At 32.5% G+C, this 21,325-nt stretch overlaps 1 protein-coding gene across 2 annotated transcripts in view; it reads left to right on the top strand.

Annotated features, from left to right (window-relative positions):
- The window catches only part of TTC6 (tetratricopeptide repeat domain 6), a 307,310-nt gene that overhangs the window by 144,062 nt on the left and 141,923 nt on the right, over nucleotides 1-21,325 (top strand). For both annotated transcript variants that reach the window (XM_016428372.2, XM_056811000.1), the window contains exons 12-15: nucleotides 2,477-2,969; nucleotides 4,416-4,545; nucleotides 14,763-14,935; nucleotides 18,421-18,557. In XM_016428372.2, coding sequence (XP_016283858.2) covers nucleotides 2,477-2,969; nucleotides 4,416-4,545; nucleotides 14,763-14,935; nucleotides 18,421-18,557 — 933 coding nt within the window. The remainder of the gene's footprint in view (nucleotides 1-2,476; nucleotides 2,970-4,415; nucleotides 4,546-14,762; nucleotides 14,936-18,420; nucleotides 18,558-21,325) is intronic.

Genomic DNA, 21,325 nt, shown 5'->3' with positions numbered 1-21,325 from the left:
CTTTTCAATACATTTATATAGCTTGATATCAAAAGAAAGCCCTTTAACAGGTCCTTTTTTCAAATCATCTATAAAAGCCCCAAATAGCCCACATTCTTTTAAAAATGTACATTACTGCCATTTCTACTTTTCATTCTTCCTCAGTGAACTGTCCCTTGCAACAGTTAAGCAAAACAAAATAACACTGTGCCTGTATGTCAAAGAAAGCTTCAGCCACTCCTTTTGTACAATATTTTTCTGTCTTCTGAAAACCTTTCATGATCTTCTTAGTTACCATTCTCCTTTAAATTACTTCATATTTATTTTGCAAATTTTGTGAATATACTGTCTCTGCCCATATGATTGTATGGACTTTCATTTTTTGTCTTTTAATCCCTAGCTTAATTAAATAACTTAATCAGACTAATTAACCAATTATGACAGAATGAAATTCTGAGTAAAATTATTATTACAGTACCTGAAAGATAATAGGCAATAAATAAATGTTTATTTATTAGAGTAGTTTTTGGTAACTACATTGATTAGAGTTCTGATGCCTTTTGGTATTGTTTTCTTTTATATTTTAGTGGTCATTATGTCTTTTGGGTTGTAGTTTATTAATTCATGCAGATCTTCATAAGCTTCTCTACATTCCTCATATCTCTAATGTGTTAGGGAAAAGTAATATCCCATTATATTCAATACAATAATTTGTTCAGTCATTTGTTACTTAATCAATGGGCATCCACTTTCCTTTTATTATAATAAGTGTCTAGCCTAAAACTTGTAGTCTTAACTGCCATGGTTAATGAAAGTTTAAGTGACTTACACAGGGTCACAATAGCAAGTATATGTAAGAGATAGAAATGAATCCAGATCATCTTAGCTCAAAGGCAAGCTTGTCTATTTTGCCCTGCTGTCTCTTATCGTTCTTATAAATATTTCTTCTCTTTTTACCTGGTATTATGGGGCTTAAAGATATGTAAAATAATGACTTTCCTAGTATAATTTAAAATTATTTTCCAATATTATTGAACTAATACATAACTCCATCAGTGTACCCATTTTTCTCTTCATTATTTACCATCTAACCATTTTTGGTTTTTTATTATCTTTTTCCAAGTTGATGCATATGAGGTATGAAACCTCAGCGTTTAATTTGCATTTCTCTTATTTGTATCGATTTGAAGCATTCTTTAATATAGTTTTTGATAACTTACACTTCTTCTTTGGAAAATTATCTCTTCAACCACCTTTGATGACATCTATTGTTAAAATGGTTCTTGTTCTATAGTTTTGCATGGATTCTCTATTTTTTTTTATATCAGCCCTTTATCAGAGCTGTTTGCTGTGAAGAATTTTTGCCCAATGAGTGGTTTCTCTAACCTTTTTTTAAGCTTTTTTTACTTTACTTGTCAAAACTTACTATTTTATCTTTCGTAATCATCTCTTCATTATCTGATAAGTTTTCCTATCTTAGACTATTAGAATGAATGTAAAAAGTGGGGAGAGATTAAAAAGTTGAAAGAAAAGCGAGCATGCCTCCTTACTTTTTGTGGAATGGAATCTCCATTGTACTAAGACAGTTGCTCATTCCATAAAGGTAACAAAAAGTCCTCTCTTCAAAAAGACTACTTTGTGATACAGATTACCTTCTTTTAAGGAAGTATGGACCATATCCAGTTACACATCCAAGACTACAAAACTCATGAAAACACATTTAAGTAGATGTAACATTTTACAACTATGATTTCACTGTAAATACTCTGCAAATATTTCTAATATAGTGGTTTCTTTAGAGCTGAGATAAGCAGTTAGACTGCGTAGAAAGCATTCTCAGCAAATTATTATTCCCAGCAAATGTTTTGCCCTTTTAAGAAAGATGAAGGGTGTATTAAATTAGTAAAATCATAAAATCTAGATAAATCTAAACAGTAGTAAGATAGTAAAGGTAAGAAGTTTGTCTCTTGTCATCACTCTGTTGATGGAATGTCAAATTCTCATTCTCATCATTAAATCTAATTTTATTCATTATACCTCCTCCCAACTTGGCATACACTTTTTCATAAATCTAACTGTGACCTTGTCAGTGATCTTCTCAAGTATAGTTTTATCTCTATCATTGTGCTAAAATGTTTTTAGGGAATATTGGAAACAAGACTTGAAAGGAGTATTGATTTCAGTACATCGATATTTAGTGCTTTTAGTATATATAATTCATTTATAGCATATCTATATTGATAAAGTTAGCATAGTTTATATAAATATATATATAAGTACATATGTTTATGTATATCATTCCCTTTTAATGCAAATGGCAGAGTGTTATAGGTTGCATAGATAGAATTCATATTCTTTTATGTAGAGTAGACTTTGCTATATAGAGAGACTTTAATAAATAATAGCTAAGAAAAATTGGCATATAGTTTAATAGATTAATTTACCAACTGTGGCAAAATAAAAAATTTGAGTAAAATTATTGTTTTTTAAAATTCAGATCAAAATCTCTCGTCATCCTTTTGCAACAGAAGAAATTTTTTCTCCGTGTGCCTATATACGTCCGTCGAAGTCGCTGCCCTAGTCTGCCTTCTGTGTTAAATTTTGATAAGTTTGTTGAGAAACATGGTGGGATTCCAAAAAATATTAGACCTTACCATTGGGCTTTGGACTTCTGGATTAGTGAGTACCATGAATTTGCACCCTCTCCAGAACCAGAATTCGTGGAACAAGGAACAGTTCAGACTGCACCTGTAGAAACTGTACCAGCTGTACCTATTATAGAAACAAAAAATCTTTCAAAAATAGAATTAGATGATTTCATAAATCCAGATCTCTCTGAACATGTTGTTCAATATTTGGAGAAGGAAATAGAGAAGCTGACTCAAGAACTAAAACAAAAACAAAAAATGCCTGCCTTCCTATATTGTCGACGTGGAGCTATTTATAGGAAGCTAGGCAAATTAAAGATGGCCATGGACGATCTACAAGAGGTAAATCTCATCCAAATACAATACCTATCATCATTTCAACTTGACTTTTATATGACACTAGTTTGTCACTTTGGGAAATGAATATATTTGTAACATAGAACTTACACTTTAATGTTTAAAATGAAGATATATTGAAGGTCCTATATGAATCACAGGTTCTATCCACTGTCAAGGGCCAACGTAATTAAGCACAAAGAGGTTAGTTATCAGTAACCTGGTTATGAATTCACTAATGAGTTCTTAGGCCATAGGAGCCTAAGAAAATGTAAGAAACAATCCCTAAAGCCTTCCACATCTGCTGTTTCAGTAAGGGAGAGGCAGAAAAAAGGTGTGGGAAGGGACATAGGTGCTCCAAATCAAAAATTTTAAAGCATCTCTACTCATTGCTCTAATTAATAGCACTGCAACTATATGATCCATGTTCAACCACTGAGTTGACATACTATTGAAGTAAGTGAAAGAAAAATATAATTTTTCATCTTTTCTGATGAAGACCAATATTTAAAAGACTTTACTGGAGAGGCAGCACAGTACAGTAAGTATGCCAGATTTGTAGCCAAAGGACTCAAGTTAAAATCCAGGCTCTGCTAATTGCTACCATTCTGAACTTGAGCCTAAATCTCTTCAAACAAAAAAGCAAACAAACCAAAAAAACACTCATTCACTCCTGGGTGGTGTTCACAAAAGCATAGTTTCCAGAACATGGAAAGTGATGATTTTGTTATAGTTTGGGTAGAACACATCTGGAATATTGGATTCTATAATTATTTTAGAAAGGATTTTGAGGAATTGGACTATGTCTAATAGAAAATAATCAGGATGAAATTCACATCTTTCAGGGAGCTGCTGAAGAAATTAGGTGTATTAATCCTGGAGAAGAAATTTCAGAACAGGAATTCTTAGTATCAGGTGCTTAAATTTGGGGGAGAGTATAGAGGGGGGGGTAGAATATGTTACAATACAGTTGGTTTCCTTTGTAACTATTACCAAATGTAATCTATGATTTAAAAAAGAAGGTTAAGAAACCCTGAGTTAGCGGGAAAGAGAAATAATAGCTATCTTCAAATGTATGAAGGATTGTCAGATAGAGGATGTTTTTGTTCTTCTTGGCCTCAAGAGGGAGCAAGAAACTACAGAGAAGAATGATGCTTGGTGTAAGAAATTTTCATAAGTAGAACAATTAAAATATAGAAAGAGTTGCTCTGAGGAGTTAGGGAAATGGGCCATTTCAAGTGGAACCTGGAAGGTCACTTGTCGGTGTTGTTATAGACCTCTGATATCCTTTTCCATTGGATCTAGCTGATGTCCCTTCTAGCTCTGGATCCTAAAATTATAGTCTCAGAGTTTATTAACATTAGAATTTATTCCTATAATACTTTGTCAGTTTTTTTTCATATGTGAACATTTTCCATGTAAAATTGAATTTAATGTACTTTTCCCCCCTAGGCTATATTCTTAGAACCTCTGTTACTTAATGCCTATTGGCATCGACATTTCATATACTTGTTCCAAAACAGAACTGGTGATGCTTTGGATGATTTAAATTTTATAACTAAATATAATAGAAAAAATGCAGGTAGGTTTTCTTTTTTTTTTTAACTTTTACCTTCCTATGTTAGAATCAATTGATTCCAAGGCAAAAGAGTGGTAAGGGCTGGTGAAGGAAGGAATTTGCAGGAACATGCAAATCCCTTCCTTCCTTAGGCAATGGGGGTAAAGTGACTTGCCCAAAGTGACACAGTTAGGAAGTATCTGAGGAAAAATTTGAACCCAGGACCTTTCAGCTCTAGGCTTGTTTCTCATTCCACTGGACTGAGTAGCTGTCCCCAGTAGTTTTTTCTCTAGACATGGCATGTATGTATATGGTGGGGGGTTTTTAACCTAGCTTTTTCCTTTCTCTTACAGTCACTATAAAACCAAGTTTTAGGAGGCAGCAAGGTGGTACAATAGATAATGTGTTGGTCTGTAATCAGAAAGACATGAATGCAAATTTTGTCACATACTTAGTATCTATACAATCTTGAACAAGTCACTTAACTTCTATTTATCTCTATTCAAATGTCAAATGGGAATAATAATAGCAGCTACATTCTAATGTTGTTGTGGAGATCAAATGAGATAATATTTGTAAGGTGTACTTAGCAAAGTGCCTGGCTAAAGTAGGTGCTATATAAATGCTTTTATTATTGTTATTTTGATTGAAAACATGTAAACATCAAGGTCAATGGCTCTGAATTATACATTTTTCTATTTACCTTCATTTGCAAGTTTAGGGTAGCTGTTTGCTAGAACAGACCTTCAAATCTTAAATCTTTTTTTCCAATTTATTTCTTTTTAACATTTTTTAAAATTTTGAGTTCCAGATTCTCTCCCTCCCTTCCACTCACTGAGAAGGCAAACAATGTATTAGTTATACATGTAAAGTCTTTCAAGACATTTCCATATTAACAGTACCACAAAAAAGCAAGAAAAATAATAAATTAAGAAAATTATACCTTAATTTGTACTCAGAATCCAGTTCTCTCCCTGGAGATGGATAGCATTTTTTCATCCTGAGTCCTTTGGAACTATCTTAGATGGCTGTATTGATAAGAGTAGTCAAGTTTTTTACACTTGATCAACATTACACAATATTGCTGTTACTGTGCACAATGATCTGCTAGTAGGGTGGCCTAACCCACACATGCATAATTAGTATTCCTACATTTATTTAAATCTGACTATTTACTTTAAAAGTGTTTTACAATTATGTTCATAAAATTCCTGGGCTTGTCTTGGCAGATGGTATTTAATATTTCTATGGCTATTTTAAATGAAATTTCTTGCTCTCTCTTTTTGCAGGGCTTGTTAGTGATACATAGAAATGTTGATAATTTACATGAGTTTATTCTATATCTTGCTGTTTTTCTAAAATTACTGTTTTCAGTCAGATTTCTAGGTTTTTCTAATCATACCATCATATTATCTGCAAAAAGGTCTGGTTTTCTTTCCTCATTGTCCATTCTGATTCTTTTAATTTATTTTTCTTCTCTTATTGCTATTGCTAGCATTTCTAGTATATTCTAGTATTAAATATTACTAGTGATAATAGGCATCCTTGTTTGACTCCTGATCTTATTTTCTTCTAGCTTGTTCCCATTACAGGTACTATGTGCTTTTGGGTTTAGGTAGATATTTCTTATCAATTTAAGGAAATCTTCATTTATGCCTTTGCTTTCTAAGTGTTTTTAATAAAAAATGGGTGTTATATTCATCAAAAGCTTTTTCTTCATCTATTGATATAATCATGTGATCTTTTTTGCATTTGTTATTAATATGATCAGTTATGTTAATAGCTTTCTTTATATTGAACTACCACTGCAGTCCTGGTATAAATCCCACTTGATCATAACATGTAATCTTTTGATACATGCTGTAGTCTTTTAAATAGTGTTTTATTTAGGATTTTTGCATCAATAATGATTAGTAAAATTGGTCTATAATTTTCTTTTCTCTTTTTGCTCTTCCTTATTTACATATCAGCACTGTGTTTGTTTCATAAAAGGAGTTTGGAAATAAGGATGGGAAGTAGGGGGACCGATTAAAAACAAACATTGGTGTAGAAGGAAATAGTGAAATAAGAAAAGGCAGGACTAGGAGTGGAAATCAAAATGCTGGGAAATACACAGCTAGTATTCATAACTCTGAATGTGAATGGAATGAACTCACCCATAAAATGCAAGCAAATAGCAGAGTAGATTAGAATCCAAAACCCTACCATATGCTGTCTGCAAGAAACATACATGAGGAAGGTAGATACACATAGGGTGAAAGTAAGAGGGTGGAGCCAAATCTATTGGACATTAACTGATAAAAAGAAGGCAGGAGTAGCAATCATGATATCTGACAAAGCCAAAGTAAAAATAAATCTAGTTAAAAGAGATAGGGAAGGTAATTACATTCTAATAAAAGGCAGTATAGACAATGAGTACTGTACTCAACATGTATGCACCAAATGGCATAGCATCCAAATTTCTAAAGGAGAAACTAGAGGAGCGCAAGGATGAAATAGATAGAAAAACTATACTACTGGGAGACCTGAACCTTCCTCTATCCGAACTAGATAAATCAAACCAAAAAATAAATGAGAAAGAAGTAAGAGAAGTGAATGAAATCTTAGAAAAATTAGACTTAGTAGACATATAGAGAAAAAATAAATAGGGACAAAAAGGAATATACCTTCTTTTTGCAGCACATGGTACATTCACAAAAATTGACCATGTAGTAAGGCATAAAAACATTGCAAACAAGTGAAAAAGAGCAGAAATAATAAATGCAACTTTGTCAGATCACAATGCAATGAAAATAATAATTAGTAAGGGAACATGGAGAGGTAAATCAAAAATTAATTGGAAATTAAACAATACGATTCTCCAAAACCAGCTAGTCAAAAAACTTAATGACTTCATTGAAGAAAATGACAATGATGAGACATTCTTTCAAAACCTATGGGATGTAGCCAGAGCAGTACTCAGGGGGAAATTTATATTCTTGAGTTCATATATTAACAAATTAAGAAGGGCAGAGGTCAATGAATTGGGCATGCAAATTAAAAAACTAGAAAGCGAACAAATTAAAAATCCTCAGATGAAGACTAAATTAGAGATCCTAAAACTCAAAGGAGAAATTAATAAAATTGAAAGTCAAAGAACTAGTGATTTAATAAATAAGACTAGAAGCTGGTACTTTGAAAAAAGAAATAAAATAGACAAAGTACTAGTCAGTCTAATTTAAAAAAAGAAAGAAAAAAACAAATTGACAATTTCCAAGATTGAAAAAGGAAACCTCACCTCTAATGAAGAGGAAATTAAGGCAATCATTAAAAACTACTATGCCCAATTATATGGCAACAAATATGTCAATCTAGGTGATATGAATGAATACTTACAAAAATATAAATTGCCTAGACTAAAAGAGAAAGAAATAAATTACCTAAACAACCCCATATCAGAAAAAGAAATTGAACAAGCCATGAAAGAACTCCCTAAGAAAAAATCCCCAGGTCCAGATAGATTCACAAATGAATTCTATCAAAAATTCAAAGAACAACTAATCCCAATATTACACAACCTATTTGACAGAATAAGCCAAGAAGGAGTTCTGTCAAATTCATTTTACGACACAAACATGGTACTGATCCCAAAGCCAGGCAGGTCAAAAACAGAGAAAGAAAACTATAGGCCATTCTCCCTAATGAATATAGATGCAAAAATCTTAAATAGGATACTAGCAAAAAGACTCCAGCAAGTCATCACAAAGGTTATCCACTATGACCAGGAAGGATTCATACCAGGAATGCAAGGATGATTCAATATTAGGAAAACCATCCACATAATTGAACATATTAACAAGCAAACTGACAAAAATCACATGATTATCTCAATAGATGTAGAAGAAGCCTTTGATAACATACAACACCCATTCCTATTGAAAACACTAGAAAGGATAGGAATAGAAGGGCCTTTCCTAAAAATAATAAACAGTATATATCTAAAACCATCAGTAAACATCATCTGCAATGGGGATAAACTAGAAGCCTTCCCAATAAGATCATGAGTAAAACAAGGATGCCCATTATCACCTCTATTATTTAACATTGAACTAGAAACACTAGCAGTAGCAATTAGAGAAGAAAAAGAAATTGAAGGTATTAAAATTGGCAATGAGCAGACCAAGCTATCACTCTTTGCAGATGATATGATGGTTTACTTAAAGAATCCTAGAGAATCAACCAAAAATCAACCAAAAAGTTACTTGAAACAATCAACAAGTTTAGCAAAGTTGCAGGATACAAAATAAACGCATAAGTCATCAGCATTTCTATATATCTCTAATCTATTTCAGCAGCAAGAATTAGAAAGAGAAATGCCATTTAAAATCACCCTAGACAATATAAAATACTGAGGAATCTATCTGCTGAGACAAACACAGGAACTATATGAATACAACTACAAAACATTCTCCACACAACTAAAACTAGACTTGAGCAATTGGAAAAACATTGATTGCTCATGGGTGGGACAAGCTAACATAATAAAAATGACAATCCTACCCAAATTAATTTACTTATTTAGTGCCATACCTATTGAACTACCAAAAAACTTCTTTGGGAAGGGAAAGATTTTAAAACCAAGCAAGACTTAGAAAGAGTTACAAAATGTAAAATAAATAATTTTGACTACATCAAATTTAAAAGTTTTTGTACAAACAAAACCAATGTAACTAAAATCAGAAGGGAAGCAACATATTGGGAAACAATCTTCATAAAAACCTCAGACAAAGGTTTAATTGCTCAAATTTACAAAGAGCTAAATCAATTGTACAAAAAATCAAGCCATTCTCCAATTGATAAATGGGCAAGGGACATGAATAGACAGTTTTCAGCCAAAGAAATCAAAACTATTAATAAGCACATGAAAAAGTGTTCTAAATCTCTTATAATCAGAGAGATGCAAATCAAAACAACTCTGAGGTATCACCTCACACCTAGCAGATTGGCTAACATGACAGCAAAGGAAAGTAATGAATGCTGGAGGGGATGTGGCAAAGTGGGGACACTAATTCATTGCTGGTGGAGTTGTGAATTGATCCAACCATTCTGGAGGGCAATTTGGAACTATGCCCAAAGGGCAATAAAAGATTGTCTGCCCTTTGATCCAGCCATAGCACTGCTGGGTTTGTACCCCAAAGAGATAATATGGAATAAGACATGTACAAAAATATTCATAGCTACTCTCTTTGTGGTGTCCAAAAATTGGAAAATGAGGGAATGCCCGTCAATTGGGGAATGTCTGAACAAATTATGGAATCTGTTGGTGATGGAATACTATTGTGCTCAAAGGAATAATAAAGTGGTGAAATTCCATGGAGACTGGAACACCCTCCAGGAAGTGATGCAGAGCGAGAGGAGCAGAACCAGGAGAACATTGTACACAGAGACTGAGACACTGTGGTACAATCGAACGTAATGGACTTCTCCATTAATGTCAATGCAATGTCCCTGAACAATCTGCAGGGATCTAGGAGAAAAAACACTATCCACAAGCAGAGAACAAACTGTGGGAGTAAAAACACTGAGGCAAAGCAACTGCTTGACTACAGGGGTTGAGGGGATATTACTGAGGAGAGACTCTAAATGAACACCCTAATGCAAATACCAACAACATGGAAATGGGTTCAAATCAAGGACACATGTGATACCCAGTGGAATTGCGTGTTGGCTATGGGAGGGGTGGTGGGAGGGGGGAGGAAAAAAAAGATCTTTGTTTCCAATGAATAATGTTTGAAAATGACCAAATAAAATAGTTTAATAATATTTTTATAGTTTAAAATAGTTTAAAAATAGTTTTAAAAAATTTTAAAATAAAAAAAAATAAATGAGAAGGGTAAAAAAAAATAAAAGGAGTTTGGTAGGCCTTCTTTGCTTATTATTCCAAATAATTCATTGAATATTAGAATTTGTTGATAAAATTCACCTGTAAATACATTTGGTTCTGATGCTTTTTTCTTAGGAAGTTCCTTTAAGACCCGTTCAATTTCTTTTTCTAAAATAAATTCATTTAAAACAATGTAGAAATATATTTTGTTTGGTAATACATGTATAACCCAAATCAAATCACCTGCCAGCACAAGGAGATAGAAGAGAAGAGAGGGAGGGAGATAGGCTTGATCATATAACTCAGGAAAACTTGTGGAAATTTATTACATGTATCATGGAACAAATAAAAAATAATTTAAAATAAATACTCAAAAAATAACAATTGATAAATTCATTTAGATATTGTATTTCTTCCTCTGTTAATTTGAGTTTATATTTTTGTGAGTATTCTTCCATTTCATTTAAATTACTAGATTTATTGACATAATTGGGCAAAATAATTTCTACTAATGCTTTAATTCATCTTGAGTAGTGTTGTATTCACCCACTTCATCTTGGATACTAATGATTTGGTTTCCTTCTCTTTTAAAAAATATCATATTAACCAATGGCTTGTCTATTTTGTTGTTTATTTTTTAATAAAACCAACTCTTAGTTTTATTTATCAATTCAATTGTTTTCCTAAATTAAATTTCAAGTTTTTTCAGCCCCCAATTTATTAATCTACTCTTTGTTTTATTGATAAATCATTTAGAGATAAATTTTCTTCTGATTACTGCTTTGCCACAGCCCGTAAGTTTAGTTATATTGCCTCATTATTATCATTCTCTTTTAAAAAAATATTTATTGTTCCTATGATTTGTTCTTTGGCCCATTCATTCTTTAAAATTAGGCTACTTAGTTTCCAATTAATTTCTAATCTGTGTTTCTATAGTCCTTTATTAAATGTGATTTTTTATTGCCTTGTAACCTGGAAAGGATGTATTTAACATATCTGCTTTTCTGCAGTTGACTAAGGTTTTTATGCCTTAACATTTTTATAAAGGTTTCATATACTACTGAGAAAATTATGTATCCTTCTTATTCTGATTCAGCTCTCTTCAGATGTCTATCATATCTGTATTATCTAAGATTTTATTTATCTCTTTGATTTTTTTCTTTTTGTTGTTGTTGTTAAATTTATCTAGTTCTGAGAGAAGGTTAAAATTCTCCACTATTTTAATTTTGTTATCTATTTCCATCTATACTTCATTCACCCTTTCCTTTATAAATTTGGGTTTATTTCATTTGTTTCATTTAATACTGATATAATTACTTCATTATCCTTTGTCACTTTTAACATAGTTTCCTTGTTTACTGCTTTTTATTAAATCTATTTTAGCCTTAACTTTGTCTGAGATCATGATCACTGTTTCTGCTTTTTTATTACATCAGCTAAAGCATAATAAATACTCCTCCTGCCCTACATTTTTATTCTGTACATCTATCTATCTATCTATCTATCTATCTATCTATCTATCTAAAATTTTTAAATGTGTTTCTCGTAAGCAAGATATCATCAGATTCTTATTTTTTTTATCCATTTGCTATCCATTTCCATTTTATGGGTGATTTCATCCCATTCACATTCAAAATTAGAATTATTAGTGTTATTTTCCTCCATCTGATTTTCACTGCTCTTTGTCTTTCTTCCTCTCTCTGTCTCTCTTTTACCCTATCCCTCCTCAGAAGTCTAATTTGCTTTTGGCCTCTGCTTCCCCAATCCATACACCATTCTAAGAGTTTCTCCCTTATCCTACCACCTTGCCCTCCTATTTCTCTGTAAGTGAAGAAGACTTTTATTCCCAAGATAAGTGTATATGTTATTTACTTTTTAATCTAGTTCTGATGAGAATAAGATTTCTGTACTGCTCACCCTCTACCCCATCCTTCTTTCCACTGTAATAGTTCTTCCATTCATTCCTCTTTTGTATGAGATAATTTGCTCCATCTTAGCTCTTCCAACCCAATTTTATTTTTTTAGGATCATTTCATCATAATCAACTCAACCACAAGTCCTCTATCTATGTATATACTCTTTCCAACAATTCTAGCAATGATAGCATTCTTAAAAGTTACAAATTTCATTTTTCCACTTTAGAAGTAAACAGTTTAGTTTTATTGATTCCATTTAAATTGAGTTTACCTCCTTATGTTTCTCCTGATTCTTTTACTGAGAAGTCAAATTTTCTGTTCCATACAAGTTGAAAAAGTCAAGAATATCTGAAAAGTTTCCAAATTCATTAATTATCTGTTTTCCCCTTGTAGAATTAGCTTCAGCTTTGCTAAGTAGGTCATTCTTGATTGCAAACCCACCTCATTTGCTCAGATTATTCCATAACATGCTCTTTTGATCTTTTAATATTAATACAGTAATAGAAGTTGCTAAATTTTGTTAATGGTATTAGAATTGTTTCTTTCTAGTTACTGATATTTTCTCCTTGATCTCAAAACTTTGAAATTTAGCCATAATGGTCCTGTAAGTTTTCATTTTGGGATCTCTTCTGTGCTTGAATGGCAGATTTTTTTTCAATTTCTATATCACCCTCTATTTCTAAAATCTCAGGGCAATTTTCCTTAATAATCTCTTTTTTTAAAACCTTAATAATCTCTTAAAGTATAGTGTCTGGGCTCTTTTTGGATCATGACAATTTTTATATTATCTATAATTATTTTCCAGTGTAATTGGTTTTTTAATGAGATGTTTCATGCTCTCTCTTTTTTCATTCTTTTAATTTTAAAAATTATTTCTCAGTGGGGGCAGCTGGGTAGCTCAGTGGATTGATAACCAGACCTAGAGTTGGGAGGTCTTGGGTTCAAATCTGGCCTCAGACACTTCCCAGCTGAGTGACTCTGGGCAAGTCACTTAACCCCCATTGCCTAGCCCTTACCACTCTTCTACCTTGGAACCAATACACAGTTCCAAGACAGAAAGTAAGGGTTTTTTATTTTTATTTTTAATTATTTCTCAATGTCTTATGAAGCCTTTAGCTTCCCTTTGCCCAATTCTCATTTTTAGAAATTACTTTATTTAACAAGTTTCTTTATTCTTTTTCTAATTGGTTGACTTTTTCACAATTTTCTTGATTTTCTTGCATTACTCCTATTCCTTTTCTCATTTTTTCTTCTATATCTTTTATTATTTTTAAAGTCCTTTATAAATTCTTCCACGGACTTTTGGGGGCTTGTGACTGTTTAAAATTTTTCTTGTAAACTTTATAAGTCTCTGTTGTGACCTCCTTTTCTTCTGAGTAGGAATACTGATCTTCTTTAATGCCATAGTAACTATCTATAGTCAAGTTTTTTTTTCTCTGCTGTTTACTCATTTTTTAAAATTTATCTTTTTCTGGCTTGTTAATTTTATTTTAGAATCAGTATATTGTCCCATGGAGTATGGTATAATGACTCACACTTTCATGCTGTTTTTAGAAATCTTTAACTTTTTGGTTCTATCCAGTACTATCCAGTATGATCCAATGTGATCACTGTTCCTCTGGTGTAAGCCTTGGTCTATGAGTGACTTCATATACTTCTCTCTTCCCCTGAACTGCATGACCAGAGTCCCAGAACGACTTTCACCACTGAAGTCACAGCCTAGGACCATATCCTGTCAATATGCCTGAGTCACATGTCAGTGCCAATAGAGAGTGGAGAGGGCTCTGCAGTTTACCTGGCACAACCACCACACCATCAACAGGGCAAAACTTCCCTAGGCCACAGATGCCACTCCAACATAAGCTACCCTTGAAAACCTATTTGAAAAATATTTTTTCTGAACAATATAATAAATCATTTCCCCTATAGGATTCTTAAAACATATCTGAGCTTCTGCTTACATATTAGCTATTTTTAATTATGTTCTTCCCTCATATAAAATAATAATTCAATTCCTCTACCAAATTCCTGGCATATATTATTTCTTGAGTAATTTTTCTAAGAGTAATCATTCATTTTCACTTATCTCTGGGTCATTCTTTATTGTGATCAAAGACACCAATATGAGAAAAGATATATTAGAAGTAGATTTGAAGACCTCTCTAAAACAGCCTAATTTTAGTATCAAACCCATTAGATTGACCTTATTAACATCATGTGATACTCAACAATAGTTATATTTCATCATAAGGGTATGTTTTGAAATTGTGTTACTCTTTGAAATATTTAATAACAAACAACTGAATTTATAAATTCCAGGAGGATAAATTGGGCATCTTTTACTGCTTTAAAAGATCTCTGTCTTTTAATGGAAAATAACTAGGGGTATTATTTTGAAGAAAATGTCTTATTGGTGAATACAATATAGAAATTCTGATTTCATCTTCTTTTATTGCCTTTAGATGTTTATTTATCAAAAGCTGAAATTTTTAAGAAAAGAGGTAATCAGACATTGGCACTGCTCAATTATACTCAAGCAATTAAGTGTAGGCCTAAAGATGACGACATATATTTCAAGAGAGCTGAGATGCTTCTAGCTGGGAACAAATTACTGGCCATAGATGATTATAGTAGAGTAAGTTTTGTCTCATTTAACATAAGATCTTATTTTTTTCTTTTATTTCTTTATAAAGCATTGTCATGATATAAGTATGTAATCTTTCCTGAAAATCTATGTATTAAATAAGCATTTTGTAGATTGTAAGGTTTTTGGTTGCTTTTGTTTTGGGAATTTTTGTCAGACCAATTACTGATTTGATAGTAATTTTTATTGTTAATGTTGAAACCAGGTCTTCTTGCCTTGCAGGCCAACCTTCTATCCACTACACCACTGTACTTTTAAAGTTTACATGTGCACTTAACACATGTGAGTGAGTGAGTGTGTCTGTCCTTCTGAGTATTTTATATATCACATAAACCCACAGAGAAGTTGTTGTCAGACTTCTAGTTGAAAACCTCCAGTGATAGGAAATTCAGCTAGCATGTAGCTGCTGCACATAATATAGCTTCTTGGAGCCACAAATAAAAGTTGGGTGATAGACACCAAAAGTAGATGGACAGCCCTAAAAAGGGTTCAACAAGCCCTCACACCAGAGGTGCAAGTCCTCTCTATACACCCTTCCCTAGAAAAAAGAAATGACAAGCCATTTCAGTATCTTTGCCAAGAAAACTCCATGGGCACCATTGGCATTCTTTGATCCAGTAGGGCATTAAGAGTTGGGCACAGCAGATTACCAACAATTAACTGCTTGTTGCTGGAATAAATATTTATTTTAATGTAGTCCAAGAGCATATTAGCTATTATTAACTGTAATATCACGCTGTAGATTCATAAACCTTTAATATTTTTCATACAAATTGACTTTCCACTTATCCTTATTAAGTTTCATTTTGTTACATTAAGCCCAAAGCTCCAGCTTCTCAAGATCTTTTAGAATCTTGACTTTCTTATCCCCTCTAACCCTCATTGCTTCCTCAGCTTTGTACCATCTGATGATTTGATAAGCATACTAAGCACTTTACAAATACTATCACATTTGATCCTCATAACCACCCTGAAAATTAAGGGTTATTAATATCCTCATTTTACATGACTTCACATATGGCATAGGAATATAATGGAACATTATTGTGCTATAAGAAATAATGAATGTGATTTCAGAAGAATCAGAAAGAATTATAGGATCAGAAGAAAAAAGAACCAGGAGAAAAATTTATATAGTGATTATAATCCTATAAAGAAAAACAATATTGAAAGACTTCACCACACTAAATAATGCATTTTTACCCATTATGACCTAAGCAATAGTGAAGCATTCCTCTTGACTCTCAGCACAGAGATGGTGGTCTATTGGCATGGAATTGACAGATGTGGTGAATGTGTTTATTTGATTTGCTGATTGTAATTATTTGTTGCAAAGGAAATTCTATGCAGCTTTAGAAGAGAGAAGAAAACCACTACAGACAAAAACCCACTTAACCAAAGGGAAACTACATGAAACTGTCCTGGATTCTAGAGATATCCTTATGGCCATTTCTCTTTTCTTCCAAAGTCCTCTTAAAAACTCTTGCATGAAATATATTTGCAATTTAATCAATATGGTCCACGTTTTCAACATGGTTGTATTGGGCATACCTATGTATATTGTTTCCTGGCAGTTTAGGTCTGGCATTGTAACAAAATGAGATACTTGTAGGTTTTTCAACTATAAGAAAATAATATACTCAACAAAAATGGCATTCAGATAAGATAAACATGGGTCCCCTTATCTCCAAACAGAAATGCAGCTCATCAGCAGAGCAAAGTATATGAATATAGTCTTGGGTCATCTGACTTGGTCTTGGAGCATCTACCTTAATGCTAGGACATCTGACAAATATGAAAAATCCTCCTCCTAATTCTATGAGGGTTAAAAGGAAGTCATTTCAATATGACCTGAGAAATATAGGGAATTTACAAGTTTATTTTGTTTTTATGAAAAGAATTAGCTTAACTTATATGTGCTGAAGACATTATGGGACTAACAAGAGATTGGTAAAGGGGATCCATCGCCCATCTTCTAGATTACCTAATACTAAAACATCCCATAACCTTGCCCTATTTAGATATAAGGAACTGCTGAATACTATCACATTAGAGGATGCTCTCCAATCTCTCCATATATAGATGTGTGTGTGTGTGTGTGTGTGTGTGTGTGTGTGTACCCACTGAGGCATTCTAGTTTCTATGGGGTACAGCAATCCATTATTTGTCAGTGCGTTTTATATTAAGCTCTATTTCAGGAACCACACCCAAATTACTTCCTTGAGATGCTGTCATCAGCCTCTTCCCACCTGGCTGAAAGAGTTCAGTGCCTCCATTCCTAATGACCAGAGCTCCTATTATTCCCCACTCAAATTTCATCAGTTGTTGGCTGTTTGCCTCTTACTTATATCATTGGCTATCAAGGGAATCTCATGACTAAAAACATTTGCTGGGCTCCTAACAAGAAACCAAGATCTATCTGCCTAGAGCACAGCCAGATCAAAGCATATGGTAGGTCTTTCTTCCCCAATATTGGTACAATCTCTCAAACCTATTTTATTTAGGATCTTCACAACTTCCTTTCAAATTTCTATGGGAGAACAGTTATAAGAGGCATTCATCTCTAGGAGGCTAGGTATACTTCACTCCCTGTCTTAGTTACTCAAAAAAAGACAACAGTAGTGGTCTTCAAGTAGTGCATCTAATTAATCTGAATATCTGAACAAAAGAAAACCCTTGAGAGAATACTCATGCTAATGGAACCCTGCTGTGGAAAGTGTCTCCACATTAGCTCTGTGGCATCAAACTTTCAATAGTCATTGTTATACTGACATCAAGTTTCAACTTCTCCTGCAATCTCCTTCAGTTCCTTAATGATGAAATTCTACCCACCCTTGCTTTCTCAGTGAGTATAGTATTAAGATAAGTTGAGGGGAGATGGGAGTGGAATGACAGCTGGGTGGCTCAGCGAATTTAGAGCCCAGCATAAAGACTGGATGTTATAGGTTCAAATTTGGCCTCAGATGCTTCCTAACTGTATAACCCTTGGACAAATCACCTAACCCTCATTTCCTAGCCCTTACTGCCCTTCTGCCTTCAAACCAATAAAGTAACCATTAGTCTAATTCCAATTTCTAGATTCTCAGTACTTCTTTTGCTCTACCCTGTCATTCCATATGAGTCAGGCTAGATTTTTGTCTTTCATTTTTTCTGTAAGGCACTAAAAGTTGTACAATTATTTGATATGGTCAAGGGGCCAAGAAGAATAAAGCTAAACTTTGACTGACAGTTTCCTGGCAGCCTTTGGCCATAATAATGTGGCTTTCTGGAGACCTAAGGAAGTACAAAGGCCCAGTCACTTGAAAGCAGTGCCATTTATTGATTTAGATAAAACTTAATCATTTTTAAAATACCTTTTGTCTGTATTTAAGGCTTTTAATGCCAGAGGGAATTATTTTTAAATACCTGTTTTTAAAAAGTTTTTTTTTTCACAATGATTAGTTTTTTATGTCCTTTCTTCTTCCTTTTAAATATAGTGTATTTCTTTGAACCCAAAAAAAGCAGAGGCATATTTAAGACGTGGCATATATCATTTTGAAAATTCTAATTGGAGTCCAGCTATTCAAGATTTTTCTGCTTTGTTGAATCTTGACTACAAAAATATTCAAGCAAGGTAAAGGTTAATGGAATAGTTTTCTGGGCAAAAAGACTAACCCTAACACTCACAGTTGTATAATACTTTCTAGTGGTTGTTGCATAGTAATAACACAGCAAATGTTTTATGGTTGCAAAATAAGGAAATTAACTAATATTCTAAATTTTCTTCCTATTTGAAAAATTACAATGAAAATTTTGATTAATTAAAAAATTACTATAAAATTCAAAAGATGCCTTTGACCAAGTCACTCATTTAGTTAAATGATAGAACTAATGAAATCAAGATCACATATGGGAATCAGTTGTCTTGTTCTATTATCCCTAGAATATCTTACTAACACTAAATTTTCCTCTTGTGAATTTGTCATGGGTTACTATGAGAATTAAGATAGATGAGTAAGTTGAATATGATGGGATGGTATCCCCCCCCAAAAAAAATCAAAGGATGCCCTGGAATATGAAAAAAAGAGACACAGGTGGTGTTGATTATCTCACATGAGGAGGCATTAAGAATCAATGGAGAGGAAAATGGAGGGGTTGGCAATGCAACCTTATTCTCATTGGAATTGGCATAAGGCAGGAATAATATCCATATTTAATTAGCTATAGAAACCTCTTTTAGCAGATAGGGAAGTAAGAAGGGGAAGAAGAATATGAAAAGGAGAGGATAGACAAAAAGGAAGGTGAACTCACGGAAATGATAGTCAAAGGCAAAAACATTTGTGAACAGGGAAATGACTGAAAAAAGAGAAAGAGGATAAACATGGAAATAGATGTGAATGTGAGTGAGATGAACTTATCCACAAAACAGAAGAAAATGGATTAAAAGACCTAATCTCACAATATTCTGTCTACAAGAAACACATTTAAATCAGGGAGACACATGGAGTAAAACTAAAGGGCTGGAGCAAATTCTATCAGCTAAAAAAATTTTAAGGGTAGCAATTATGATCTCAGACAAGGAAAAAGTGAACATTAATCTAAGAGATAAGGAATAAAATTACATCTTGATAAAAGGTACCATAGACAATGAAGTAATCTCAATATAAACATATATGCACCAAATGGCATAGTATCCAAATTCTTAAAAGAGAAATCACATGAATTATAAGAGATAGTAGACAATAAAACTATGTTAGAAGGGAGTATTAATCTTCCCATCTCTGAATTAGATAATACAAATGAAAAAAAAATTAAATATGAAAGGAATTAATGAAGTGCATAGAATTTTTAAAAAGGTAGATTTGATAGAACTTTGAAAAAAACTGAATGGAAATAGAAATGACTATATCTTTTTCTTACCACTATACAGTACCTTCACAAAATTGATCCTATAATAGGGCATAAAAACTTCCCAATCAAATGCTGAAAAGCAGAAATATTAAATGCATCCTTTTCAGACTGTAATACTATAAAAATTACACTCAACAAAGGACTGCAGAAAAAAATACTAAAATTAATTCGAAATTAAATAACTTTTATCTCAGAAAATGAATGGGTCAAAGACAAAATCATAGAAACAATCAATTTCATAAAAGGGAATAACAACAAAAAGACAACATGCCAAAATTTGGGAGATGCAACCAAAGCAGTATTTAGGGGAAATTTTAGATCTCTAAATGCCTAATAGAATAAAATAGAAAAAAGGGCAGATCAAAGAACTGGATACACAACTAAAAAAAAAAAACAAAGAGAAAAAGAACAAATTAAAAATCCTCAATTAAACATCAAATTTAGAAAGTCTGAAAAAATCAAAGGACAGATGAATAAAATTGAAAGTGGACTAATAAATAAATCTCGGAGCTGGTTTTATGAAACAAATCAATATGATAGAGAAACCATTATTAAATTTGATTTTTTTAAAAGAAGAAAAGCAAATAACCAGAATCAAAAATAAAAAGAGTGAATTCAAAAACAATGAAGAAGAAATTAAAGCAATTATTAGGAGTTATTTTGCTTGATTGCATACTAGTAAATCTGATACTCTAAGTGAAATAGATAAATATTTATTTCTAAATATTTTTCTCTTTTAAATGAAAAAAATAAAATTTTAACCCTCATTTTTTAAAGTTTGTGCCAAATGCCCACCCTCCTTCCTTCCCTCTCCCCACTCCCTGAGATGGCAAACAATTTGATATACATTTTACATGTGTAACAGTATAAAACAATGACTGAATAAAGAAGTATAAACTGCACAGATTAATAGAAGAGGAAACAGAATACTTAACCCCATCTCAGAAAAAAAAAAAAACTGAACAAGCAATAAATGAATACCCTAAGAAAAAAAATCCAGGGCCAGATTGATTGACAAATGAATTCTAACAAACATTTAAAGAACAATTAATTCTAATGCAATTTTTGGGAAATGTCTGAGGAAAGAATTGTACCAAATTCCTTTTATGTCACAAATATTATGTCAATACCTATACCAGGAAAAAAAGAAACAGAGAAGAAAAATATAGGCAAATATCTCTAAAGAAAATTGATGCAAATTTAAAAATAAAATATAAGCAAGAGTTTACAGTAATATATCACAAGGATCATACAATATTACCAAGTGGGTTTTATACAAGGAATGCAGGGGTGGTTCAATATTAGGAAATTTATCAGCATGATTGACCACATAAATAACAAAACCAACAGAAATCATGTGTTTTGCATTAAGAGAACAGATGCAGAAAATATTTTGACAAAATACAACACCCATTCCTTATATTAAAAACAAAAGCACTGAAATAAATGGAACATTGCTTAAAATAATAAATTGCATCCATTTAAAATCAT

The sequence above is a fragment of the Monodelphis domestica genome, chromosome 1 (genome assembly GCF_027887165.1).
Source record: "Monodelphis domestica isolate mMonDom1 chromosome 1, mMonDom1.pri, whole genome shotgun sequence".
Taxonomy (NCBI): Eukaryota; Metazoa; Chordata; class Mammalia; order Didelphimorphia; family Didelphidae; genus Monodelphis; species Monodelphis domestica.
Note: the sequence above shows the minus strand (reverse complement) of the source record. Positions and strands in the feature narration are given on the sequence as shown.